Source organism: Oncorhynchus nerka, linkage group LG20, assembly GCF_034236695.1.
Source record: "Oncorhynchus nerka isolate Pitt River linkage group LG20, Oner_Uvic_2.0, whole genome shotgun sequence".
NCBI lineage: Eukaryota > Metazoa > Chordata > Actinopteri > Salmoniformes > Salmonidae > Oncorhynchus > Oncorhynchus nerka.
This window is the reverse complement of record NC_088415.1, coordinates 79,545,463-79,572,360: the sequence shown is the minus strand read 5'-3', so window position 1 is coordinate 79,572,360 and position 26,898 is coordinate 79,545,463. Positions and strand designations below refer to the sequence as shown.

Sequence of the window (26,898 nt, the reverse complement as noted above, 5' to 3'; positions counted from 1 at the left end):
AATAAACTTCAGTTAGTGCTAAATACGGCTGCTAGAATCCTGACTAGAACCCAAAAATTTGATCATATTACTCCAGTGCTAGCCTCTCTACACTGGCTTCCTGTCAAAGCAAGGGCTGATTTCAAGGTTTTACTGCTAACCTACAAATCATTACATGGGCTTGCTCCTACCTATCTCTCTGATTTGGTCCTGCCGTACATACCTACACGTACGCTACGGTCACAAGACGCAGGCCTCCTAATTGTCCCTAGAATTTCTAAGCAAACAGCTGGAGGCAGGGCTTTCTCCTATAGAGCTCCATTTTTATGGAACGGTCTGCCTACCCATGTCAGAGACGCAAACTCGGTCTCAACCTTTAAGTCTTTACTGAAGACTCATCTCTTCAGTGGGTCATATGATTGAGTGTAGTCTGGCCCAGGAGTGGGAAGGTGAACGGAAAGGCTCTGGAGCAACGAACCGCCCTTGCTGTCTCTGCCTGGCCGGTTCCCCTCTTTCCACTGGGATTCTCTGGCTCTAACCCTATTACAGGGTCTGAGTCACTGGCTTACTGGGGCTCTCTCATGCCGTCCCTGGAGGGGGTGCGTCACCTGAGTGGGTTGATTCACTGTTGTGGTCATCCTGTCTGGGTTGGCGCCCCCCTTGGGTTGTGCCGTGGCGGAGATCTTTGTGGGCTATACTCAGCCTTGTCTCAGGATGGTAAGTTGGTGGTTGAAGATATCCCTCTAGTGGTGTGGGGGCTGTGCTTTGGCAAAGTGGGTGGGGTTATATCCTTCCTGTTTGGCCCTGTCCGGGGGTGTCCTCGGATGGGGCCACAGTGTCTCCTGACCCCTCCTGTCTCAGCCTCCAGTATTTATGCTGCAGTAGTTTATGTGTCGGGGGCTAGGGTCAGTTTGTTATATCTGGAGTACTTCTCCTGTCCTATTCGGTGTCCTGTGTGAATCTAAGTGTGCGTTCTCTAATTCTCTCCTTCTCTTTTTCTTTCTCTCTCTCGGAGGACCTGAGCCCTAGGACCATGCCCCAGGACTGCCTGACATGATGACTCCTTGCTGTCCCCAGTCCACCTGGCCATGCTGCTGCTCCAGTTTCAACTGACCTGAGCCCTAGGACCATGCCCCAGGACTACCTGACATGATGACTCCTTATTGTCCCCAGTCCACCTGGCCATGCTGCTGCTCCAGTTTAAACTGTTCTGCCTTACTATTATTCGACCACGCTGGTCATTTATGAACATTTGAACATCTTGGCCATGTTCTGTTATAATCTCCACCCGGCACAGCCAGAAGAGGACTGGCCACCCCACATATGCTCTCTCTAATTCTCTCTTTCTTTCTCTCTCTCGGAGGACCTGAGCCCTAGGACCGTGCCCCAGGACTACCTGACATGATGACTCCTTGCTGTCCCCAGTCCACCTGACTGTGCTGCTGCTCCAGTTTCAACTGTTCTGCCTTATTATTATTCGACCATGCTGGTCATTTATGAACATTTGAACATCTTGGCCATGTTCTGTTATAATCTCCACCCGGCACAGCCAGAAGAGGACTGGCCACCCCACATAGCCTGGTTCCTCTCTAGGTTTCTTCCTAGGTTTTGGCCTTTCTAGGGAGTTTTTCCTAGCCACTGTGCTTCTACACCTGCATTGCTTGCTGTTTGGGGTTTTAGGCTGAGTTTCTGTACAGCACTTTGAGATATCAGCTGATGTACGAAGGGCTATATAAATAAATTTGATTTGATTTGATTTATTTTACAGAACAAATTAACAACAGACTTTCAGCATGCTTATAGGGGAGGGCACTCAACACTGACACAGCTGACTGATGATTGGCTGAAAGAAATTGATAGTAAGAAGATTGTGTGAGCTGTTTTGTTAGACTTCAGTGCAGCTTTTGATGTCATTGATCATAACCTATTTCTGAAAAAACGTAGGTGTTATGGATTTGCATCCTCTGCCTTATTATGGATTGAGAGTTACCTATCTAATAGAACAGTGTTTTTGTTCATGGAAGTCTCTCTCATGCTAAGTCAGTTGTGTGTGGTGTACCACAGGGCAGCCGGCTAGGGCCGTTATTGTTTTCTGTTTTACAAATGACCTTCCACTGACCTTGAATAAAGCCTGTGTCTATGTACACTGATGACTCAACAGTATACACGTCGGCTGCAACAGTAAAAAAAAAACGGATTCCCTTAACATTGAGCTCCAGTCAGTTTTAGAATGGGTAACTAGCAATAGGCTGGTGCTAAATATCTCAGAAACTAAAAGCATTATTTTGGGGACAAATCACTCGCTCAATGCTAAACATTTAGATCTATTATTGAATAATGTGGCTATTGAGCAAGTTGAAGAGACTAAACTGCTGGGTGTAAGCTTAGTTAGCAAGCTTTCATGGTCAAAACATAAAGACTCAATGGTTGCTAAAATGGGAAGAGGTCTGTCCATTATAGGGCATTGCTCTGCCTTCTTGACATCTCAGTCGACCAGACAGGTCCTACAGGCACTAGTTTTGTCGCACCTGGACTACTGCTCACTCTGCCACCCCAGGTAACTCAAGGTAGCAATAAAACCAGTTTAAAAAAAACAGATAAAACAACACCTTACTGCGCAAAGAGATCTGTGAAGAGACATAGCCATTTTCAAATCAAATCCAATTTTATTTATCACATGCGCCAATACAACAGTGAAATAGTTACTTTACAAGCCCTTATCCAATAATGCAGTTTTAAGAAAATACAAAAAAAAGAAAAAAAGTAAGAGATAAGAATAACAAATAATTAAAGAGCAGCAGTAAATAACAATAGCGGGGCTATATATAGGGGGTACCAGTACAGAGTCAACGTCAATGTGTGGGGGCGCCGGTGTCGAGGTAATATGTACATGTAGGTAGAGTTATTAAAGTGACTATGCATAGATGATAATAGCAGAGAGTAGCAGCAGCGCACCAGGGGAGGGGGAGGCAATGCAAATAGTCTGGGTAGCCATTTGATTAGCTGTTAAGGAGTCTTATGGCTTGGGGGTAGAAACTATATAGGAGCCTCTTGGACCTAGACTTGGTGCTCCGGTACCGCTTGCCATGTGATAGCAGAAAGAACAGTCTTTGACTAGGGTGGCTGGAGTCTTTGACAATTTTTAGGGCCTTCCTCTGACACCGCCTGGATGGCAGGACTATGGTGTTGAACGCTGAGCTGTAGTCAATGAATAGCATTCTCACATAGGTGGTCCTTTTGTCCAGGTGTGAAAGGGCAGTGTGGACTGCAATAGAGATGACATCATCTGTGGATCTGTTGGTGCGGTATGCAAGTTGTAGTGGGTCTAGGGTTTCTGGGATAATGGTATGGATGTGAGCCATGACTAGCCTTTCAACTCATTTCATGGCTACAGACGTGAGTGCTACGGGTCTGTAGTCATTTATATATATTGTAATTTTCACTGCACTCTGTATTATACCTAGATATTGTGTGCATGTACTGATATGTAGGCTATGTGTGACATTTAAGTGTATGTATTTCAGTCCTTGACGAACAATGTTCTGTAATATTTATTATGTCATGTTTCATATGGACGCCAGGAAGAATAGCTGATGCTTTGCAACAGCTAATGGGGATCCTAATAAATACCAAAAACACCAAATACATTGCAGCTATTTGACAGGAGAAAACCCAGTGGATCAGGGACTGTATTCAGAAATGACCTAATCCTAGATAAGCACTCCTTTTTTAATACAGGCACAGTAGCATAGACATCTGCAACAATAATCTTTTTTAATAATACCACTAGAGAGATAGGAAATCAGTTTTTGGTGAGATCATATCTGGGCCACCTCTCGGAAATTAGAGATATGCTGTTGCTGGGGGATATAGAGCTCCATACCAGGTTATTGCTGGGTTACAAAAATAAAATATCATACATCACAATGTCATCCCAGCAGGCAGCGGTGCACTGAAAGCGTTCAAAGTGTATAGTGGTTAACATAATGGTCTTTCCTATGATGCTGAAGAACACCATTAGATATGATCTCTGTTCTAATGGCCTGATAGTACTGTGTATGCATTTGGTTCTGAAATACAGAGATAGCCTTCTCTAAAAACTGGCAATAAGAAATGCGTAAAGGAAAATGGAATCTGCTCATTAAAGGCTACTGATTTCCCGAAGGAATACAAATACCTGCACTTTAATCTCTGCAATGTCACGATTGTTGTATGAGGAACTGAAACTCAACAAAACAACAACCAAACAAACCTTGAAGCTACAAGTGTGCACACAGGCACCTACTTGTAGACAAGATCCCACACCGGAAAGTGGGAAAAAGGACCATACAATATCAGGCCAACATAGACATACAAAAACCCAGAGTACCCACCCTAGTCACACCCTGACCTAACCAAAATATATAGAAAACAGAGATATCCCCCCCCCCCCCCCAACAGGTGCGGACTCCCGGCCGCAAACTTGAACCTATAGGGGAGGGTCCGGGTGGGCATCTACCCTCGGTGGCGGCTCCGGTTCTGGACGCAGTCCCCGCTCCCTACACTGATCCCTCCGCTTCTGTGGAACCGGACCATGGATCGTTGTCGGAGGAACCGGACCGTGGTTCATCGCCGGAATGCTCAGAACTGGGAACCACCGCTGCAGGATCTGGACTGCAGCTCGTCGCTGAAGACTCTTGACTGCAGCTCGTCGCTGGAGGCTCCGGACTGGGGACCATCTTTGGAGGCTCCGGACTGGGGACTGTCGTTGGATGTTCCGGACTGTGGACCGTCGTTGGATGTTCCGGACTATGGACCGTCTTTGGAGGTTCCGGACTGTGAAACTGTCGCCGGAAGCTCTGGACTGGGAACTGTTGCCGGAAGCTCTGGACTGTGGAGGTGCACTGGAGGTCTGATGCGTGGGACCGGTACAGGTGGCACCGGGCTGATGACACGCACCTCAGGGCGAGTGCGGGGAAGAGGCACAGGACGAACTGGACTGTGGATGCTCACTGGAGACCTGATGCATGGGACCGGTACAGGTGGCACCGGGCTGATGACAAGCACCTCAGGGCGAGTGTGGCACAGGACGTACTGGACTGTGGAGGCGCACTGGAGACACAGTACTTAAGGTCGGCGCGGGCTATACTGGGCCGTGGAGACGCACTGGAGGTCTGGAGCATAGAGCTGGCACAACGTGTCCTGGCTGGATGCTCACTTTAGGGCAAGTGCAGGGCGCTGGCACAGGAAGCACTGGGCTATGACGACGCACTGGGGATACAGCGTGTAAAGCCGGCGCAGGATATCCTGGTCCGAAGAGGTGTACTGGAGACCAGGAGCTCTGAGCTGGCATAACCCGTCCTGGCTGGATGCCCACTCTAGCGCGGCAAATGCGGGGAGCTGGAATAGAGCGCACCGAGCATTGAGCTATGAATGCGCACTGGAGACACGTGCGCATCACTGCATAACACCGGTGCCTGACCAGTCACACGCCACCCCCCCAAAAAATATATATATATTTTGGGGCTGCGTCTCGTGCTTGCCTCATTGGTACTACTCCTCGTAACGTCGCCGTTCCACTTTCGCTGCCTCAATTTCCTCCCTCGGACGGCGATACTCCCCAGCCTGTGTCCAGGGTCCTGCTCCATCCAGGATCTCCTCCCAGGTCCATTCCTCCTGAACACGCTGCTTGGTCCTTTTTTTGGTGGGATCTTCTGTCACGATCGTCGTAATGATGAGACCAAGGCGCAGCGTGAAAAGAGTTCCACTTATTTTTTATGAACTGAGACACAACAAAACAACATACAACCAAACAAAACATGAAGCTACTAGTGTGCACACAGGCACCTAACTGTAGACAAGATCCCACACCGGAAAGTGGGAAAAAGGGCTGCCTAAATATGATCCCCAATCGGAGACAACGATAAACAGCTGTCTCTCCATATCAGGCCAACATAAACATACAAACCCCCTAGACATTCAAAAACTCTAGACATACAAAAAACCCTAGACATACAAAAAACCCTAGACATACAAAAACTTAGAGTACCCACCCTAGTCACACGCTGACCAAACAAAAATATATAGAAAACAGGGCGTGACAGGCACGCCTTCCTCAATCCTTATACACAGAATCACACAACAACACAAAGGCCCCTGAGCTAACAAACATATTACATACAGTACTGTATTCTAATGTTTTAGGGCTCCCGAGTTGTGCAGCGGTCTAAGGCACCGCATCTCAATGTTAGAGGCATCAATACAGACCCTGGTTCGATTCCAGGCTGTATTACAACAGGCCGTGATTGGGAGTCCCATAGGGCGGCGCATAATTGGCCCAGTGTCGTCCGGGTTAGGGTTTGGCCGGGGTAAAGATGGCGCCGACAGAGATGGTTGCCTCACTTCGAGTCCTTAGGAAACTATGCAGTATTTTGTTTTTTATGTATTATTTCTTACATTGTTATCCCAGGAAATCTTAAGTCTTATTACATACAGCCGGGAAGAACTATTGGATATAAGAGTGACGTCAACTTACCAACATTACAGGAATACGACTTTCCCGAAGCGGATCCTCTGTTTGGACCACCACCCAAGACAATGGATCTAATCCCAGAAGCCGACCCAAAATAACAAGGGGCAGACGGAGCGGTCTCCTGGTCAGGCTCCGTAGATGTGCACATCGTCCACCGCTCCGGAGTATACTACTCGCCAATGTCCAGTCTCTTGACAACAAGGTAGATGAAATTCGAGCAGGGGTTGCCTTCCAGAGAGACATCATCGATTGTAACATTCTCTTTCACAGAAACATGGCTCTCTCGGGATATGAAGCCACCGGGCTTCTCCATGCATCGCGCCGACAGAGATAAACACCTCTCTGGGAAGAGGAAGGTCGGGGATGTATGCTTCATGATAAACGACTCATGGTGTAATCATAACAACATACAGGAACTAGAATTCACCCGACCTAGAATTCCTTACAATCAAATGCCGGCCATATTACCTACCAAGAGAATTCTCAACAGTTATCGTCACAGATGTGTACATTCCCCCTCAAGCAGACACCAAGACGGCCCTCAAGGAACTTCACTGGACTCTATGTAAACTGGAAACCATATATCCTGAGGCTGCATTTATTGTAGCTGGGGATTTTAACAAAGCAAATTTGAGAACAAGGTTACCTAAATTCTATCAATATAATGATTACAATACGCGCGGGGGTAATACACTTGATCACTGCTTCTCTAACTTCCGCGATGCTTACAAAGCCCTCCCTTCGGCAAATTTGACCATGACGCCATATTGCTCCTACCGTTTTATTGGCAGCAACTCAAGCAGGATGTACCAGTGACTAGATGTACCAGTGACTTGAGGATAATATAGTGCCACCGTCGCGGCCCCCTCCTTCTCCGTGGCCGACGTAAGTAAAAATGGTAAATGTATTAACCCTCGCAGAGCTGTTGGCCCAGACGGCATCTCTAGCCGCGTCCCCAAAGCATGCGCAGACCAGCTGGCTGGTGTGTTTACGGACATATTCAATCTCTCCCTATCCCAGTCTGCTGTCCCCACATGCTTCAAGATGGCCACCACTGCTCCTGTACCCAAGAAGGCAAAGATAACTGAACTAAATGACTACCGCCCCATAGCACTCACTTCTGTCATCATGAAGTGCTTTGAGAGACTAGTCAAGGATCATATCACCTCCACCTTACTGGCCACCCTAGACCCACTTCAGTTTGCATACCGCCCCAACAGGTCCACAGACGATGCAATCGCCATCACATTGCACACTGCCCTATCCTATCCGGACAAGAGGAATACCTATGTAAGAATGCTGTTCATTGACTACAGCTCAGCAATCAACACCATACTATCCTCCAAGCTCATCATCATGCTGGAGGCCCTGGGTCTCAACGCCGCCCTGTGCAATTGGGTCCTGGACTTTCTGACGGGGCGCCCCCAGGTGGTGAAGGTAGGAAACAGCATCTCCACTTCGCTGACCCTCAACACTGGGGCCCCACAAGGGTGCGTGCTCAGCCCCCTCCTGTACTCCCTGTTCACCCATGACTGCGTGGCCATGCACGCCTCCAACCCAATCATAAGGTTTGCAGACGATACAACAGTAGCGGGCTTGATTACCAACAACGACGAGACGGCCGACAGAGAGGAGGTGAGGGCACTGTGTGATGTCAGGAAAACAACCTCTCACTCAACGTCAACAAAACAAAGGAGATGATCGTGGACTTCAGGAAACAGCAGAGGGACCACTCCCCTATCCATATCGAAGGGACAGCAGTGCAGAAGGTGAAAAGTTTGAAGTTCCTCGGCGTACACATCACAGACAAACTGAAATGGTCCACCCACACAGACAGTGTGGTGAAGAAGACTCAACAGTGCCTCTTCAACCTCAGGAGGCTGAAGAAATTTGGCTTGTCACACAAAACCCTTACAAACTTTTACGGACGCACAATCGAGAGCATCCTGTCGGGCTGTATCACAGCCTGGTACAGCAACTGCACCGCAAGGCTCTCCAGAGGGTGGTGCGGACTGCACAACACATCACCGAGGGCAAACGACCTGCCCTTCATGACACCTACAGCACCTGATGTCACAGGAAAGCCAAAAAGATCATCAAGGACAACAACCACCTGTTCACGCCGATACCATCCAGAAGGCGAGGTCAGTACAGGTGCATCAAAGCTGGGACAGAGAAACTAAAAAACTGAAAAAACTGAAAAACATCTCAAGGCCATCAGACTGCTAAACAGCAATCACTAACTCAGAGAGGCTGCTGCCTAAATTGAGACCCAATCAATGTATCACTAGTCACTTTAAACAATGCCACTTTAAATAATGCCACTTTAATAATGTTTACATATCTTACATTACTCATATCATATGTATATACAGTATTTTATACCATCTTTTGCACCTTGCCTATGTCGTTCGGCCATCACTCATCCATATATTTATATGTACATATTCTCATTCACCCCTTTAGATTTGTGTGTACTAGGTAGTTGTTAGGAAATTGTTTGATTACTTGTGAGACATTACTGCACTGTCGGAACTAGAAGCACAAGCATTACGCTACATTCGCATTAACATCTGCTAACCATGTGTATGTGACCAATAATATTTGATTTAATTTGATTTGGTAGGGCGTCATTGTAAATAAGAATTTGTTCTTAAATGACTTGGCAAGTTAAATAAAAAATTACTAATACAATGTGTGGTGCCATTTGTAAAGCCATCCCCTTGGGCAAAAACTTGTTGAATCAACGTTGTTTCCACGTCATTTCAACCCAAACAATCTAAGTGATGACGTTGAATCAACATGGGAAACTAACTGGATTTACAGTGTCATCAACATAAGGGCATTTTGTTATTTTAACCTAAATCCAATGACATGGTGACATTTGTTGTTCATTTCACATTGAATTCGCGTTAGTTGACAACTCAATCAAATGTAAATCAAAATTAGACGTTGAACTGATATCTGTGTCCAGTGGGAGGTGTCTTGATCATTCCAGGAGAATATAATCAGGTTCGCACATATCACATACAACTTATGCAGTGAAACATGAGAGCACATGCACACACCTTCACACGCAAGCACACACCTTCACACGCACGCATCACACACAGACACATATTCAAACGCACACGAACACACACACATTCAAATGCACATGCACTTTCACACACACACATACACATTCAAACACACACACACACACACACACATACACACACACACACACACACAGATGACAATATAAGAAACGTGCAGCCTTACTTTGATTTCTCCAGTCTTCTGAATGACACCCTGGTCCTGTTCCACAAAGTCCTGGTCCCTGGGGGACCGGCAGAGAAGACAGGAATGTTTGACGAGGGCTGCACCTAACCATCCTCCCTTTCCTCCATCTCCACCTCCCCCTTCCCTCTTCCCCATCCTCCATCGCCACTCCATCCATTCTCTTTAGTATGTCAGTCAAACAGACATAGCATATGGAACCAGAGGCAGGCTGTCCGTGAACACGTGTGTGTGTGTGTGTGTGTGTGTGTGTGTGTGTGTGTGTGTGTGTGTGTGTGTGTGTGTGTGTGTGTGTGTGTGTGTGTGTGTGTGTGGTCACCAAGAAGCAAAAGAGGGAGGGAGAAGGGGAGAGAGAGTGAGAATATACCAACTGAGCATGTGCAAAGGGGTTGCGTGTAAAGTCAGAGAGGGAGGGAGGGATGAGAGGGATGAGAGAAGAAGGAGAGGACATGAAAGAGAGGTGCAGTCGCATTTCCAGGGAAGACATAAAAAGCTTGCCCATCCTTGACAGGAGAATGAACTACCTCTTCCTCCTCTTCTCACACTGTAATTCTCCTCCTACCATACCTGATTTAGCACCGTGAAAGGTTAACAATCATAAGAAATAATGGGAATGTGCCATTCCTCAAGGACATGCTGTTCCTTAACCATTTCCATGACACCGAATGTATCTGTCATTGCAGAGTTCATATTACAGTGCTGTGTTACACTTAACCCCGCTGTCTCTCTATGCCAATGACTGTTTTCTCCAAGCTGCAGTATGGGCCATGCCTATGTGCTGTGACTTTCCAATTTGAAGCCTAACTACCAGGTGAACATCTCAGGGCTCAGAGTGTTGTAGTAAAATAGCCTTGTTTGAGAATGACTGTAATATAAATAGGACTGCAGTGTTAATGCAACACTATTGGCTCATCTGATGACTCTCAACAATTGTTCAGTTCAATACAATACAATTCTTTGAAAGAGTTTAAACATTTGGCCCAATGCAAATTCTACACTGCAACTTTTCTTTAATATAGTATACAGTAGGCTTATATAAAAGATCGTCATAAATGGCAGGTTTACAAAAAAGAATACAATGTGCAGTTAAAAGGCTATTCATTAGCCTACTATAAATTTGCATCCTATTAATATTTTCGTGATGGTCAAGAATTCCATTTTAGAATTTCCTTAATTACAGTCAATTTTAAATTAACCATAAATTAACTGTCTGTCTAAAATATATGTTATTGCTGGTGTACGTCCGTGAATATTGCATGCATTGACCAGCTACTGTACATTGAGAAGAGGTGAAACACTCGCTGCTTTATTGCCTCTTACTTACTGGCCATTCATAAAAAAGCATCCCTTCAAAAATGATATTACTGAAATTGCATAGATGGGTCAGAAATGAACACGAACTCACTCTATTATGGATGATGGGTCAATGGATGTAGGCCTACAAGGAAATGTTCGTCAACTAAGCATTTCCTAATCCATTATCGTTACCAACCTCTCACTGCAGGGTGCCCGTTGCCTTGGCGTCCGCAAGCAATCCAGTACAAAACGCATCATCTCTGCGGTACTCGCTCTCCCATCGCATCCCCAGGTACCCGACTAGATCTAGGCTGCGGTCCCGTGCACAAGGTGGGATCCTAAAGCGATTATCCGATTAGGTTTGGCTAGTTCGGTTATCTACCTTGAAATAACCGTGGTCGACTCTGTTTTCAAGTAAACTGGCGCTGCTCCTACATTTGACCATTTATCCTTGCCTCTTCCGACTCCATCATTGAGAGGTACAGTAGCTGCTGTTTCATCACGTGGGGGAGTCAACCCTTGAGACTGGATGAGTTCAGAGGCGCGGTACAAACATAATTGATTTTCGCTGAATGTTGGTGATACAAATATGCACTTTGGAGTGACAGTGGATGCAATAGAATAAATTAAACTGTGTGCCTTTCTCATTATCCTATAAATAGCAAGGCAATAACTCCCAACACAGGAAAAAAAACTTTCTTAGGAGATTTTATGAAAGGCTGTCAATGTTTGTCATTAATTCTGGTCTGTAGAAAAATGTCTGGAAGCATATGGTGCTACTTAATTAGCTTGGCTTCTAATTGCCTGTAGCCTAAATAGTGTATTATATAGGCTATGATGATGATTTGTAACAAAGGGAACACTTTACACGTGTAAAATCCAAACAACCCTCTTTTTTTTTTTATTTTTTTTTACTACTGTACAGTATTTTTGCACAACAATATGTGTAATCGTCATAATTTCCCAAATAAGGTTACAAATATCTACAAAAACAATAAGGGGGAACAAATGCAATAGGCTACATTAGGAAGTATGAGGTTACTGTGCAAGACAAAATACAACAGTGAAAACTCACAATGGAGTAAACGTCTGACTTGGCTACAGTAGTTCATGGCTGAATGTCAATGGAATTAGAGGTTGGTGAATGAATTTGGCCTTGGTGAGGTTATAGATGCTACTTCTACCTAATAGTATGTCAGTATGTGACTGCATTTAGTTAGCAAATGGACATTGAATGAATGGGAAACTATCGCTATGCATGTCAAGGTTGAGTAGGATTTACATGGAGTACATATTCACTCAATGTGAATTAAGAAAACAAAAACACACAAGCTTCAATTAATTAGACTTCATCTGTGAAGCAACAGACAATTAAATGCATACTTACAAGAAATAGGTTAGTTTTGACACACTGGTTTACTGCCTTAATTAATAAGGCGGTAAACCAGTGAGTCAAAATCTAATAAGTTAAATAAAAAACATAAAATAAAAAATGTCACAGATTTTGCAGTAAAATCTAAATTACTTCTTCACCGCCCCTTCTCTCAACATTACTTTGAGGCCTGACTGACTGGATGGTAAAGCGAAATTATGCATAATCCCTCCCCAGGCTCAATGGAAGATTCACCCCAATGAGAAAGTCAGTCCTCTAAAGTTCATCCTTTATAGAGTCTGTTTCCTCCTCTTCTTCCTCTGCTCCAGTCTCTTCTTCTTCTTCTTCACGGTCCTCTAACTCTTCCTCCTCCTCGTCTTCAGGCTCGTCTTTTGTCTGCTCTTTCCTCCCCATCTCTTCCGCCTCTAGTTTCTTCCTCTCCTGTTCCTCCTGGGACACCTTCATCTTTTTCTCTGGATCCTACAAAACATGTTACAGAGACAGCCATTTTAACAAACCACAGGAATTAGCATTTTTACAGTTTGTAGTGTGCTGTTAGGCAACGTTGCAAATATGTCTTCATAAGGATCTGAAACCAAACTAGTGAATTTATTCAGACAAATAATCCTGTAACAAATTGTCAGATAACAAATTGAGGTTAGGGGAATGCGACTCAAGAGACACCAGTGTGAATACCCACTGGGCACACTGTTTGAATCAACGTTGTTTCCACGTAATTTTAATGAAATAACGTTGAACCAATGTGGAATAGACGTTGAATTGACGTCTGTGCCCAGTGGGTATGTATTAATGTTTGAACCTGAGAGGTGAGTACCACTGACCTTAGTCTGACCCCAGGTCTCATTGCCAACCTCTTCTGCCAGCGTAGCGTCGTCTGTGATCAGGAAGTTATCGAAGATGGTCCCAGATTTTACCTGTGACAGCAATGAACATGTCTGAATTACTCCAAATACTTCTGGGCAAAAATATTATTTCAGGGATGCATTTTCTCTTTTCAATTAAAAAGGAAAAATATAGCCTTTTTAAATAATCACAAACAGAATACTTTTCAATTAGATTCCACTCTTTAGCATTATGTGTCAATAATTAAGGTATTGAAACAACCGAATAAGGTCCTCCACAGTACCTGCCACAGGTCCAGGCCAATGACGCCGATGCTGTCGAATCTGTATATTTCAGAGTCTGCGCTGTATTCTGGATTGTCAATCTCAGGATGCACCCATTTGCCCTTGTAGTCAGGGTTGTCGATCTTGCGGGGTTTCCATTCGCCCTGAGAAGGCAAACAAATCAATTAAACAGCTGTTCATATGACTGAAGTGGCAATAGAGAAAACTACTGTCATACTCGATGTCTCAATCAAAAAACAAAATGTGGTTCTGTCATGTGTATAGGGCCAGGAAATACCTTAGCCCCAGTTATGTGTCTGACTGCTTGCCTTATAGTCAGGGTTGGAGACCATGGGTGGCTCCCATTCACCGTCCATCTCATTGTCCCAATCCTCAGGCTTCTTAGCGTCAGGGTCAGCAATGTTCTCTGGCCTATCCCAGTCCTGACAAATGACAGCATTGAATCATTAACCCCACATTAACAAAGTGAAAATCATGAAAGATGTTCTACTCATAAAAGATTGACAGAAGGGATTGCTTTTGCATCAAGAGTAGCTGGTTAGATTCCTGGTCGGCCAGTCAGTTTCTGCCATTGCCCTGCCAATAAAATAATGTGGCTTGTTAGCATTGTTGAATGCAGAAACAGCCATGGGTCTCTAGACAGAAAAGGTGTCTACCGTTATCTACCCACCTCTGGTTTCTTATCCTCGGGGTCCTCCACCCTCTCCCTCTCGTCCCAGTCGTCTGGCTTCACAGCCTCTGGGTCCTTGACCTTCTTAGGAGGCAGAATATCCCAGTCCTCCTCCAGACTTCCAGACTCCACTTTCTTGTTGTCAATCTTCACCTCGTACGTGTTGTCAGGGTTCAGGATCAGAGTGTACAGATGAGTGTACTCATCATCCTGGAAAACAAAAAAAAGATTGATTTGATCCACCCAATGTGGACGTCACGTCGAAAAAAGCTCATTTGTGACATATGCTTTACCTTGCACCTGACGTCCTTGTTGATGAGATGATTCTTGCCCTTGTAGTTGATAATGACATGAACTTTCTTGGTGCCTGGGCCACAGATGTCTGGACCTGGATATGGGAAAACCATTATGGTTAGCTGTACAAATTAAATATACAACCTAAACAATTTATCTACATGTTGAATGAGGGTACAGTGTAACTAAGTGGTTATCAATCATTTTGCTAGTACCATCATTATCTCATTGGTAATGGACTTTACCAAACATGATGTTGTATTTGGAGTCTCCATGCATGTCTGCCTGGTCAAGGTCAGCGGGGAATAGTTTGATGTAGCCTCCCCCACAGTCGATGTTCTGCTCGTGCTTCACAGTGAACTGGATCACCAGGGTCTTGCCCTGGTTGCTGAAGGGCTCAAATCGAGCAGAAGAAGAGTAGAAGCGGGCATCCTGGCTGGTCTGGAGACCTGAGGGGAATAAGATATGTTTTAGACTGTTTCAAATTCGGAGTTGCCTCCTGCTCCACAGTCGAGGAAAAGCAGAAATGTGTAAGAGACTGATTCTGAAATTCTCAGAACAATGGTGGGGTCACGAAACTGACTGACCAGATGAGGTGTAGGCAGTCATTTTAAAATAAGAATTTGTTCTTAACTGACTTTCTCTGGATTAAAAGTTGAATACAAATATTTTATCACATGGTTTTAACGTCAGAGGAATCATATTGGACAAGTTTATCTTTAGCGTGCAGACTTTAAACTGCATGAAGCCTCAGGTTCATGACACGATAGCTACCTTTGTCTTTCTCTGGATCTCCATAGAATTTCCCAGGTGTCAGGACAAATTCCCCGTAGTCAGACCTATGGCTGGATTCAACCCACCGGGTAGTCCAAGAATCTGACAGCAAAAACAGAATCAAATACTAGAAAGGCCACAATACTGGCATAGGTTAATACAAATTTAGCTAACGTTAAAGGTTTATTCAAGCACTAGGCTAGCGTCACCCGTTGGCTAGGTAGATACATTTAATTAGCTGGCAAACTTGCCAGCAATCATTGTTGTAAGCGACTCGGTGTGGCTAAAAAGCAAACTAAACATGCATTATTGCATCTAACGAAGCATAGCTAGCTATTGTCGTTTCATCATTATGGTTAGATTAGCTCACTAATAGTTAGCTGTAAACTAGCTAGGCTAGTTGGAAATTTCCAGTTGAATCTGGCAATAACGGCAGCCTAGCCGAAATTAATGGAACTCACCACCATCTTCAAACTGCTCTTTAAAATACAGCGATGGTTCGGCACTGGCTAGTGCAATCAGTGCACTGAATAGGATCGACCCTCGCATGACGTGGCTTGCTAAATTTTAAATGATAGTTGACCACCCTGCTAAACGCAGTTTCCCCACTCCCTGTCCGCCTGGCCAATCAGTCCACACTGAACAAATGTCCGATTTTCATTGGTTGACAGGGAAGCTGAGGTACAGCTAATGTACCATACTGTTTTCAAGAAACCAGCAACACATTTGCCAGAACCTCAAATTGGTAGCATCAAACCGCACCCACCATTAAGATAGAGGAACCATCTTCGAGTCAAGACTTGTTTGTTTTACTCCATGTGTAACTCTGTCATTATGTGTCAAACTGCTTTGCTTTATCTTGGCCAGGTCGCAATTGTAAATGAGAACTTGTTCTCAACTTGCCTACCTGGTTAAATAAAGGTGAAAGAAAACCCACAGCTAATTGTTATTGTAGCAAATATTTTAAAAAATGGCACAGATTATGTACAAATCCCTTTATTGGTTCAGGACAATGAAGTTACACTTACTGGTTTTATTTGCCAAGCTAAAATTAGAACACATGTACAGTTTAATGAAGCTTTTTAATAAAAAAAATAAACACATCAAACAAATTGCTAAATGATAAATTCAAGCCGGTGATGCACTGCTTTCTTCAGGACAACTGTAGGTCAGTGGTAAATGACAGTTCCTTCACCCCCCCCACTGACCAAACACTGGAGGGAAGAAAAAAAACACAAGTGAGCCAAATAGTCACTGGTAGGCTGAAACACTAGGAATCATTGGGGAGAGATCAGTATTCTTTCTTGTCATCAAGATCTCAGGGAGAGAGTTCAAGAATTGAATCATCATTTGCTAACCCCACAATATAACTACAACGCATACAGACCAGAGGGGCATACTACAAAGCAGGATCAGCAAGTTAACAGTAGCCAGCTAACATTGATACAACTATATTGACTAAAGTTAAGAATATTCTAGGGAAGATTGCAGACCAACCCATTGAGCACACTGAAATATACCCCTCGTGTAAAGGGTAAGATACTGAATCAGTAAGCCAGTGGCAGATAATGAAAAATACTTTCTGCATGTGTAAAATAACATACCCACTCAGTTGATTCTCACGTGGCGAGGGAATTTACTGCATATTCACCTCATCTTCCAACACCCCCTTAGAACCTGGAATGGGAATAAGCAAAGGGTTCAGGAGCAGCACACTAAAAACAGATATTCACACCATTAAACCCTCAGAAATAAATGGACCGGTTGGAGTATAAGCAGTGTAATCATATGGCAGAATCTTTTCACCACTGGCTGATGAAATGTAAAGACAACATTGTGCAAGTGCTTACTTTTAGTTCATCTTGTCACGATTTTTACACAGAGAACCAGGATCAGTCACATTCCCATCTCACCATACCTGAAATTGAGAATTTGTCAGGATGGGCAGGAAGCCACATTTAAAAGCTAATCTAATAGCCAATACATCAGATAGGAGCGAAAGACAATGCTGATAGTTCTTCATGGTTAATCTGCTGAACTATGCTGTCATCATTTGTATCAGCAACAGTAGAGTGTTCCAGCTGCAGTAAACACTACTTACCAGCAACTGTTAGGAGTCACTAAAGGTTCCACCCATGTGACCCCAACTTCAGGCATACCACCTGAGGAACAAATAAAGTTGATTCATAAAATGGAATCAGAGCAAAAATAATCCTACAATCTTATTTAACAGTGGATACATCAGATAGGAGCGAAAGACAATGCTGATAGTTCGTCATGTTTAATCTGCTGAACTATGCTGTCATCATTGTATCAGCAATGGTTGAAAATGATGCTTGCAGCCAAAGTAAACAGGACTCACCATCAATGGTTCCTTGATCATTATGTCTGGAAGTTCAGACCATGGCATTCCCGCTGGAGGCAAACCTGAAACAATTTGATCAAGATCGTTTCAGAGGGGTGGCATTTTAGAAAATGATATCAGCAGACCATTTCATGATCGAAGATCCTCCATAGTCTCAGATTCCCAATGATACTTTAATCAACAGCATAGCTAGTAAATATCCATAACAGCTAAGGGTTTCCATAAAAACATACCAGGATTGAGCAATCTCCTGGTTTCTCAGGGTCAGCAAGAAGTTACGCTAAAAGAAAAACATTCACTATTAAATGTGTCAGGTCATAAAATGTCAATCACAATTTAATAGATAGCCATCAGTTTGAAAATGTGTCAGAAATCATTTCTGTCCACTACTCTTATTCAAATATTCATCACAGGCTAAATATTAATTACAATGAGTTATCATCAGTGTGCCATACCTGATTGTAAACCATTAGGCAGATACATTAGTCATCCAGGATCACGCGTGTTGTACTTCATAATCTGAAAGATTAGAGCAGGGGTCCCCAAACTTTTTCCTGTGAGGGCCACATAACTTTTCCCTTCTCTGATGGGGGGCCGGTGTCAGTTTGTAACAGAAAAAGTGTGACGATCGTAGGGGAGCTTAAAAAATGTATTGTTTTCCAGAAAGCCACACATAACCAAATAACCCTTTCCAGGTTCTTTACAGAAAAAAAGTCAGGAAACAAATAACACTATTAATGAAATAAATAACTAAATAACTCTGGGTTCTTCATAGAAAAAAAAGCCTGGGTTCTTCATAGAAAAAAAATCTTAACAGATAAAAGTTCAGCTCAGTTGTCAGAGCAGAATCTCTGACACATATGAGCAGTCTCTTAAAGTTCTTGTGTTCCTTCCTTATAATCCTTTTGTAGGTTCCAGTAGGCTTGTAGACACCGCTGTTTGCAGCTCTCTCTCATCAACTTCCCTGTGAAAACCACAAAAGAAGCAGGTTGAGAAACTGAACTAAGTGATACAGCACAATGCATTTCACTACCAGTATGGTTGTAAAGATGGATTTTATCCCAGTAGATTTTATTATGATTATATTTGTTTATGCTCAGAATGACTCATTCAAGTCAGAAAAGTGAGCTTACCTATGTATGTTCATCAGTGTGAACTGTGGGCCTGCATCTGGCTGGTGAGAAGTTGAATATCAGGTTCCATTCTAGTTACAGCCAGTCTCAAGCACTGATGCAAATGTTAATCTGTCAATATTGATCTCATCAGGGTTTTCAGCAGTTTCATGCGAGAAAAGGTTTTCTCGCAGATATACGTGCTGCCAAAAACTGTGGACATTTTCATTGCGTGTTTTTTGATGTTTGGATATGTGTCGTTTGGGAGGGCGGCATAGAAGTCAATGAGACTGTTGGGCTTGAATGAGTCTTTCAGAACATCACAGTTCTGTAACTCAGCCAACTCAAACTGATATGAAGGCTGGGCTTCATCAATGTCGGCAACAAAGGGGTTCTGAAAAAGACGGATTTCTTTTGCATGAACATGTAGTTCACGGAATCGCACACCGAACTCCGCCTTCAGCATTTCCAGTGCTTCCACGCACTTTTCAGCTGGGAACGGGACCGCTGGGTTCTCTGTCGACAGGTTTTGGGTAGCAGGAAGATGGACGAAGTTGCGCTTTTTCACTTGTTCCAAAAGCAGCGCTAATTTCACCTCAAATGCTTTTATGTGTGAATACATGTCGCAAATGAGTTTCCCCTCGCCTTGTAGCTGCAAGTTAAGGCTGTTAAGTATTTCTGTCACGTCTGTTAAAAATGCGAGGTGCCATTTCCATTCTGGGTCGATCAGCTCTGGGACCGTTTTGTCTTTTAAATGAAGAAATGCGTTAATTTCGGGTAGCAGCTCGTAAAAACGCCTCAAAACTCTGCCCCGGCTCAGCCATCGGACCTCTGTGTAGTACAGCACATCTCCGTGCGTAGACTCCAGTTCAGACAGGAATTCTTGGAACTGCCTGTTTTTAAGTCCCTTTGCTCTGATGAAGTTTATGCACGACACCACAACCTTCATTACAGAATCCCACTTCAACACTTTGCAGCACAGTGCTTGCTGGTGAATTAGGCAGTGGACTCGTAGCGGGGCGGTGAGACCCCTTTTTTCCAACTCCCGGTTCATGAGTCCTATTAGACCGCGAGTTTCGCCCACCATGCTAGGAGCCCCGTCAGTCGTGATGCTAGCTAGCTTTGACCAGTCCAGGTCCAACTTCTCCATGGTTTGGCACACTTTGTCAAAAATATCCTCTCCCGTTGTAGTCCCTTTGAGACTTTGGAGGGCTGCCAGCTCCTCGCATATCTCAAAGTTTGCGCTAACTCCACGAATAAAAATGAGCAGTTGCGCTGTGTCTTGCACGTCCGTGCTCTCATCCAGTGCTAATGAAAAAAAGTCAAATTCTTTCGTCTTCTGCTGCAGCTGGGCATATACATTACTCCCGATTTCTTTCTGGTGATTGTACTCGCCGACAGACTTACGGCATTAAATGCATCTTTCTTCTCGGGACACACCTCCTCCGCGACAGCATCCATACATTTCTTAACAAACTCTCCGTCAGTGAAAGGCTTACCGCTTCTTGCTATCAGTTTAGCAACCCGAAAGCTGGCCCGAACGGATGCCTGGTTCAGCTGAGCTTGGCGTACAAATGTATTCTGCTGAGATAGTAGTCCACTTTTTAGCTTTGAGAGTTTGTCTGCTCGTATTTGGCCTTGCAAGCTATCGTACTTGTCTTTGTGACGGGATTCATAGTGTCGGCGAAGATTGCATTCTTTGAATACCGCCACAGTCTCTTGACAGATGAGACAAACAGCCTTTTCTTTGCATTGAACAAAAAAAAAATTGTTTGTCCACTGCAGGTTAAATACCCTGCATTCTGAATCAATTTCTCTCTTACCTAACCTTTTCGCCATTATTCCGTTCTCTCTTTGACAGGGCCGGGCCTAGGATTTTTTTTCTGGAGGCCAAATAGGAAAAAAATTTGATAGCGTCTCTGGTATTGTTCAGAGGGCCGGGCCAAATGTGCTGACGGGCCGTATCCGGCCCGCGGGCCGTAGTTTGGTGACCACTGGTTTAGAGGGACGGTTAGATATCACAGGCAAAGTCTTAGTGGAATGAAGAATTCAAATCCAATCCATGTCTTGTCAGTAAAGTTGGCGTTTCCTCAGAGGTCTCAGATGTCCCTACCAACATGTTCTTCATCACATCAGACACGGATTAAATTCCAGACAATTTACTTATATATTTAGAATGTGTTGATTCTGAAGTAAAGTAAAAATGAAAGTCGGCTGTTGTGTGAAAGATGTAGCCAAGCTATAGTAGTTAGTGTTAGCAAATTCTTGCACACATGGCAGGCCACGCATGCACCATAGCGTTACACGCAAGTCAGATATTAATACCAAAGCTGGCCACCAAGCAAAATGTTAACGTTTTTATTTGATACCTGTATATAGTTCCTGATTTCAAGTTAAACTATCTTGTAAAAACATAATCGAATAGTTACCCTTTTTTGAGGCACACAATAGGACCTCCACAATTCAACTGCTGAGTTCAGCGCGGAAAAGAATTTCAGAAAGGGTGACGTTGGTATTTGTACTGTGGCCCCGCTGGCTTGTGGGTAAAATTGGCGTCACATTTACATGACGTTGTGCGCTTTGTTGTTTATGCTTTGTTGAATGCTATTCTGGATCCTTGGGACGTACCAACTCTGACGTTAAGGTAAGGGTTAACGTTAGGGTTTAGGCAAGGGTTATGGTTAGGGTAAGGGCAGGAGTTAAGGTTAGAGTTGGGACGTTCCAAAGATCCCGGGATGGACTTAAACCATTTTTTTTGTAGCTAGTCACCCGCCATTCCACTCGCTAGTGTTTCGTTCCATCAGATAACCTTTATGGTGCTTCTGGTATGGCGTCTACCATGTAATGCAATAATTATACTTAAACACAGCTAGCCACCTAAACGTGGAGAAACGAAATACATGGTTGCAAGCCCTCAGCACTAACCAGGTAGCTAAGTAAACAGACAGTAAATGTGTTAGCTAGCTAGGTGGGGTAGCTGGTTAGAAATCTGCATGGGGTCCCACTGTGGGGGCATTGCTTGACAGACCTGATAACCCTAACCACGGCCACAAATGAAAATCATAGCCAAGCCAGCTAGCTCACAGATAAACAATAGCTTGTTTTGAATTGCTGTTTCCTAAATCCCTAAAAAGACTAATATTAGGAGTGTGTAGTCTATTGTCAGACAACCATTTCAAGTCATCTGTATTTATGAACTTAGAAATCTAGTTAAAGTTATAACAAATCTATATATGTTGGAGAAAGTTTCAGTGCCAACCGATTTCAGTACCAACCGAAATGGTATTGTTAGCTGGATAACTCAATGATCTGAACTTACCCCCTGGTGTGTATGTGATGTGGTTTCAGGCTGTGGAGATAGCCAGTGGGTAATGATGGAGCAGGAGGAAGTGCCGGACACAATTAGTCAGGCCAGACACTCTCTCTTTGGATGCAACAACAAGAGGTTAGTGTGTGCTAATGAATGCGTTATAGATATTGTCTAGTGCTCTTCAAAATCATTACCATGTCACTCATCACTGTTCAACAAATTGGGCATGATCTTCTCACCCTTGATTGAATATTTGATTAAAATGCCATACAGGGGGGATAAAAGGCAACGAGAAAACAGCACTGACGAGGATGGAGGGGAAGTACAAGAGAATGACTGGGATGAAAACTATGAATGTGACAGCAACATATCATATTTCGAAGATGAGATGGATCGACTTTTAGACCCGTAAGTACAATAAGTTTCACTATTTCGATTTCTCTCAAAATTCATTCCTTGACGACTACAGTACTGATACATATCATATAGCTAGCTGTAAAATCTTATGGAATGCAGCATACACCTTGAATTATGTGTTTGTGTTGGGCCACTCATCCACAGTAAGCATGTGATATTATATATGATTTTTTTTTAAATCACAGAATTGTATTTCTTGACTATTGAAGATGAAGGGCTAGTCACTTGTGCTAGGGATGTCACAATAAACTGATTTTGCTTCACCCTGACTACATTTTTTCATTGATTTGTTTTCAGAGAGGAAAATAAAGACTGTTGGACAGAACCTTCAGAGATTGTAGACTGCAATGGAACAGCAGTTACAGAGACTAGAGGGAGGGAAGACTCCCTGTCCAATGGAACAGAAGTTATAGAGCTTAGAGTGGGCAGTGATTCTCCTCCCTGTAGGACAGCAGTTACAGAGACTAGAGGGAGGGAAGACTCCCTGTCCAATGGAACAGAAGTTATAGAGCTTAGAGTGGGCAGTGATTCTCCTCCCTGTAGGACAGCAGTTATAGAGGCTAGCGGGAGGGATGACTCCCTGTCCAATGGAACAGAAGTTATAGAGCTTAGAGTGGGCAGTGATTCTCCTCCCTGTAGGACAGCAGTTATAGAGACTAGAGGGAGGGATGACTCCCCTCCCAAAGCGACAGTCTCTTTACAGTCCAGAGTAAGGTTTCCCTCGTCTTCCTCTTTAATAGATTCCGATTTCAAAGAGGAGTTGGATCAACTTTTGGACCAGTGAGTTGAATCAGTTTCAGTATTATAACTTGTCTCATAAAATGCCATCTCTTGACCACTACATGTGATATTATGCCTTCAAATGATGGTATCATTATTATTTTCTCACATATAAATTTGTTCCTTGACTATTATATATTTGCATGTACTAGGGATGTCACAATTAACAGATTTTGCTCACTCTTATCCTTTTTTGTATTTGATACGTTCCAGAGATGAAGACGGTTGGACAGAACATTCAGAGACGGTAGACGGGAATGATTCCCCGTCCAATGGGACAGACTCTTCACAGCCCAGAGTAAGGGGGTCCTCCCCTCTCTCCACTGAGGCTTCAGAGTCCAGTGAGGAGGATGAAGACACCTTTTCCTTTGAGACAGAAGCCATAGAGACCAGAGCTTCAAAAAAGAGAAAAACCATCTCCAGCCCTAAAGGAACACAGAAAAAGGGGCAAAAGAAGGCCAGGCCTCCATCCTCTCCCCTCTGGTTATCCAGCCCTGCCAAATCCAGAAGGAACACTCATGCAGCCACACCTCTTATCATTGGGTCAGTAAGGAGGTGGAAGACTGAGGATGAACCAGACCAAGAGCCTAAACTGTTCCCCTTCGAACCAGCTAGGACTCCTGGACCCCAGCTAGACACTTCAAAGAACTACACTGTTCTAGAGCTCTTCCAGCTCTTCTTCAGTAATGACGTTGTTGATACTCTCTGCTCAAACACCAACAAGAATGCCAAGAGAAGACATGAACAGGGATTTAAACCTGTATCTGTGGAGGAAATGTACAACTACCTCAGCATTGTAATCTATATGGGTCTGCTGAATGTGCACACTGTATCAGACTACTGGGTCCCGAACAGGTTGTATGGTATTCCTTTTTGCCGTACAGTCATGACTATGACAAGATTTCGGGCAATCACCTATTCACTGCACATGAGTGACCCAGCAGAGGATGAGGAAAACGACAAGAAGAAGGGGACTGCAGACTATGATCGGCTCATGAGAATCAAACCTCTAAAAGTTCAGATTTTGGATGCATGCAGGGCCTTCTACCACCCATTCCAGAACCTTTCCATTGATGAGCGCATGGTGCACTCCAAGGCCCGCCACAGCCTCAAACAATACATTAAATCCAAGTCCTACAGGTATGGATTCAAGCTGTATGTTTTAGCAGATTCAAGAAATGGCTACACATGCGACTTCAAAGTCTTTATGAGCAAAAACCCATCTGCTTCAGGCAAAGGGGAGAGCTATGACGCTGTCATTGACCTGTTGAATATCCCTCATTTGGGCACTGGGTACCACATTTACGTTGATAATTATTTCACCAGCACAACTCTCTTCCGTGACCTGTACAAGAACAAATTAGGAGCTTGCGGAACCATACGTGAAAACCGTGTGGGCCTCGCTGGTGTTCAAGAGAACAGTATGCCACCCAGAGCAAAGAGAGGGACCATCCGCTGGCTTCGTGACGGGGAGCTGCTCTTCACCAAGTGGATGGACGCACGACCAGTCATCATGTGTACCACCATCCATAAAGCCTTTGCAAAGGAGCAGGTGCAACGACGCAAGAGGTTAGAGGATGGCACCTGGACAACAGAGCCTGTACCCGCCCCAGCGCCGATCAAGTCCTACAACAAGTATATGGGGGGTGTGGACCTGTCTGATTCCCTTATCAAATGCTACAGTGTGGCCCAGAAAACAATGAAGTGGTACAAGACCTTCTTCTATCACTTTGTAGATGTTGCTGTGGTGAACAGCTGGCTCATGCACAAGGACATGGCTGTGACTAAGAACACAAAGCCCATGGCCCAAAAACAGTTCAGGGAGAAGCTGTGTTCGCAGCTTGCTGACATTGCACTGAAAGGGGATGTTCAGGAGGTGAGGGATGAGGAGCAGAAGGAACAACCGAGCGAACAGCGAGTGGAAATGCAGGGTGAAAAGCATGGTGAAAAACAGGATGAAAAGCAGGGTGAAGAAGAGGAAGAGGTGGAAGTTGGTTTATTGTGCTGTCCTGTGCCCACAAAAGATCCCATCACTGTTGCGTTGTGTAATAAAGCTTCTGAGGGAAGGAGGCAGTGTCATTTGTGTAAGCACAAGACCATTTGGCAGTGCGAGTCCTGCAAGGTGGCACTCTGCATAATACCAGATAGGAACTGCTTCAGAATATGGCATGTGAAAAAAGACAATGACAAGCAAGATTCAAGTTAACAGTTTATTTTCGTTCCAGGGGTTAGGCCTACAGGATTTCTGAATTTGTGGGATGTATAGGGAATTGTTGCGCCTATATATTGTCACACATTGGGCCAGTAACCGAAAGGTCGCTGGTTTGAATACCTGATCCGACAAGGTGAAAAATCTGTTGACGTGCCTTTGAGCAAGGCACTGTACCCTAATTTGCCCCAGGGGTGCCATACTACTATGGCTGCCCCTGTAAATCAACAGATTTCACTGCACCTATCCGGTGTATGTGATAACAAAACTATTTTTTTTATTCAAATGTATGTGTTCACCACAAATGTTTGCTTATGGTTGCCAATAGATTTGTGCGGTAAACACATGGCTTGCTATAACTGCCAAAAGCTCAACAATGATTTCTATATCACATATCAGGGATTGCTGAACAAAAAAACATTGGAAGACATTTTGCTGTCCATTAGAGAATTAGCAACTGTTTTTTTTATTGATCATTTTGGAAATTGTTTCAGATCATTCTGAATTTGTTTTTCACCTTTATGCTTTGGAATTGCCACTTTGGGAACATCTCAGCTTGCTTGCTTTGGGTACCAGGGTTTGGGTTAATAAATAAAAACATCTATAACATTCCCTCTGTATTCTTTCCATTTGATATAATTGTTTCATTAAATTACATTTTGAAATGTACGCAACTAATTGAACTATGTTTTTTTTTTTAGGTGTCTTGTTTTGACATATTATCTTATGTCTCCAATAATGTACCATATTAGGGGGGAATAGTATCTGATCGATTAACAGAATCTGATAGGAACAGTATATAATTGATTCAGTTGGGACACAAATATTATGATTGGCTTCCAAATATTTATTTAGAGAGAACTTTCACATGACCATTCTGGAGCTGGACTTCTCACAGTTCTCCTGAGATCATCTTCTTTGACTCTTTTATTGATCCAAATGATTATCGCCCTCTTGCTCCTCGCCTCCTTGGAGTCTGTTTCCTGTTTTCATAACTGTACCAGAGACATTTGTATCAGTCCCTCCTGCTTAGTTCGGCAGCAGCAGGGCCAGTATGTTAAAGATGCACTATTCAGAAATTGTTCTGGCATTTCCTGGTTGCTAAAATTGTAATAGTTCACCTAATTTAAGTTTATTTGACAAAAAAAACAAGTATAGTGTAGAGAATCATTGTACAATCTAAACCACAATGAAATATATTTTCCATAACCAATAATTATGTTCAGCTGTTTGAAGCTGGTGTACAAAACCGAAAGAAAAAGACACAAAAACAAAACGTAAGTGGAAGCATAGAAATAACACAGAACAGATCTACTGCTTTTTAGACTTGCTTTAAATGAGAATGACAGATTTATAACTCACATTTCTATGTGAATTTG

The 26,898-nt window shown here is 43.7% G+C and overlaps 3 protein-coding genes and 5 non-coding genes across 15 annotated transcripts in view; 1 reads left to right on the top strand and 7 right to left on the bottom strand.

The window, feature by feature from the left end:
- Positions 1–11,848, bottom strand: part of LOC115101584 (uncharacterized) — a 32,370-nt gene extending 20,522 nt beyond the window's left edge. Inside the window, exons 1-2 of the mRNA XM_065006086.1 lie at positions 11,265–11,848; positions 9,755–9,812 (exon numbers count right to left, since the gene is read on the bottom strand). Of these exons, the coding sequence (XP_064862158.1) occupies positions 9,755–9,812; positions 11,265–11,326 (120 nt within the window). The 5' untranslated portion in view covers positions 11,327–11,848. The remainder of the gene's footprint in view (positions 1–9,754; positions 9,813–11,264) is intronic.
- A 93-nt stretch (positions 11,849–11,941) lies between these two features.
- On the bottom strand, positions 11,942–21,311 carry LOC115103188 (calreticulin-like). 6 transcript variants are annotated; one of them, XR_010460237.1, is made up of 10 exons: positions 21,233–21,295; positions 18,825–18,865; positions 18,147–18,655; positions 17,925–17,971; positions 17,689–17,753; positions 17,428–17,488; positions 17,177–17,244; positions 16,931–17,003; positions 16,093–16,540; positions 15,368–15,428 (listed from the first exon to the last, which is right to left on the bottom strand). XR_010460237.1 is itself a non-coding variant. In XM_029623937.2 (9 exons), the coding sequence occupies exons 1-9, from the start codon at positions 15,873–15,875 to the stop codon at positions 12,717–12,719; spliced, it is 1,254 nt and encodes a 417-aa protein (XP_029479797.1). In that variant the 5' UTR covers positions 15,876–16,077; the 3' UTR covers positions 11,942–12,716. The 6 variants fall into 6 exon arrangements, 1 of the variants encoding a protein (XP_029479797.1); XR_010460238.1 differs by having other exon boundaries at positions 18,825–18,861; positions 21,233–21,290; XM_029623937.2 differs by lacking the exons at positions 16,093–16,540; positions 16,931–17,003; positions 17,177–17,244; ... (4 more) ...; positions 18,825–18,865; positions 21,233–21,295 and adding exons at positions 11,942–12,920; positions 13,283–13,375; positions 13,588–13,731; ... (3 more) ...; positions 14,798–15,001; positions 15,788–16,077 and having other exon boundaries at positions 15,327–15,428.
- Positions 17,068–17,140, bottom strand: LOC115103409 (small nucleolar RNA SNORD47). The gene has a single exon (XR_003859590.1). It is a non-coding gene; the product is annotated as a small nucleolar RNA SNORD47 (small nucleolar RNA).
- Positions 17,304–17,388, bottom strand: LOC115103412 (small nucleolar RNA snR60/Z15/Z230/Z193/J17). The gene has a single exon (XR_003859592.1). It is a non-coding gene; the product is annotated as a small nucleolar RNA snR60/Z15/Z230/Z193/J17 (small nucleolar RNA).
- LOC115103413 (small nucleolar RNA snR60/Z15/Z230/Z193/J17) lies at positions 17,560–17,643 on the bottom strand. The gene has a single exon (XR_003859593.1). It is a non-coding gene; the product is annotated as a small nucleolar RNA snR60/Z15/Z230/Z193/J17 (small nucleolar RNA).
- On the bottom strand, positions 18,037–18,107 carry LOC115103419 (small nucleolar RNA SNORD75). The gene has a single exon (XR_003859599.1). It is a non-coding gene; the product is annotated as a small nucleolar RNA SNORD75 (small nucleolar RNA).
- LOC115103410 (small nucleolar RNA SNORD74) lies at positions 20,865–20,944 on the bottom strand. Its single transcript, XR_003859591.1, has one exon. It is a non-coding gene; the product is annotated as a small nucleolar RNA SNORD74 (small nucleolar RNA).
- A 31-nt stretch (positions 21,312–21,342) lies between the features above and the next one.
- Positions 21,343–26,131, top strand: LOC115103187 (piggyBac transposable element-derived protein 4-like). 3 transcript variants are annotated; one of them, XM_029623932.1, is made up of 5 exons: positions 21,343–21,447; positions 22,152–22,248; positions 22,387–22,521; positions 22,828–23,310; positions 23,524–26,131. In XM_029623932.1, the coding sequence occupies exons 2-5, from the start codon at positions 22,175–22,177 to the stop codon at positions 25,514–25,516; spliced, it is 2,685 nt and encodes an 894-aa protein (XP_029479792.1). In that variant the 5' UTR covers positions 21,343–21,447; positions 22,152–22,174; the 3' UTR covers positions 25,517–26,131. The 3 variants fall into 3 exon arrangements, with proteins under 3 accessions (XP_029479792.1, XP_064861899.1, XP_029479793.1); XM_065005827.1 differs by lacking the exon at positions 21,343–21,447 and adding an exon at positions 21,454–21,628; XM_029623933.1 differs by lacking the exon at positions 21,343–21,447 and adding an exon at positions 21,454–21,731.
- Positions 26,132–26,898: the final 767 nt, after the last annotated feature.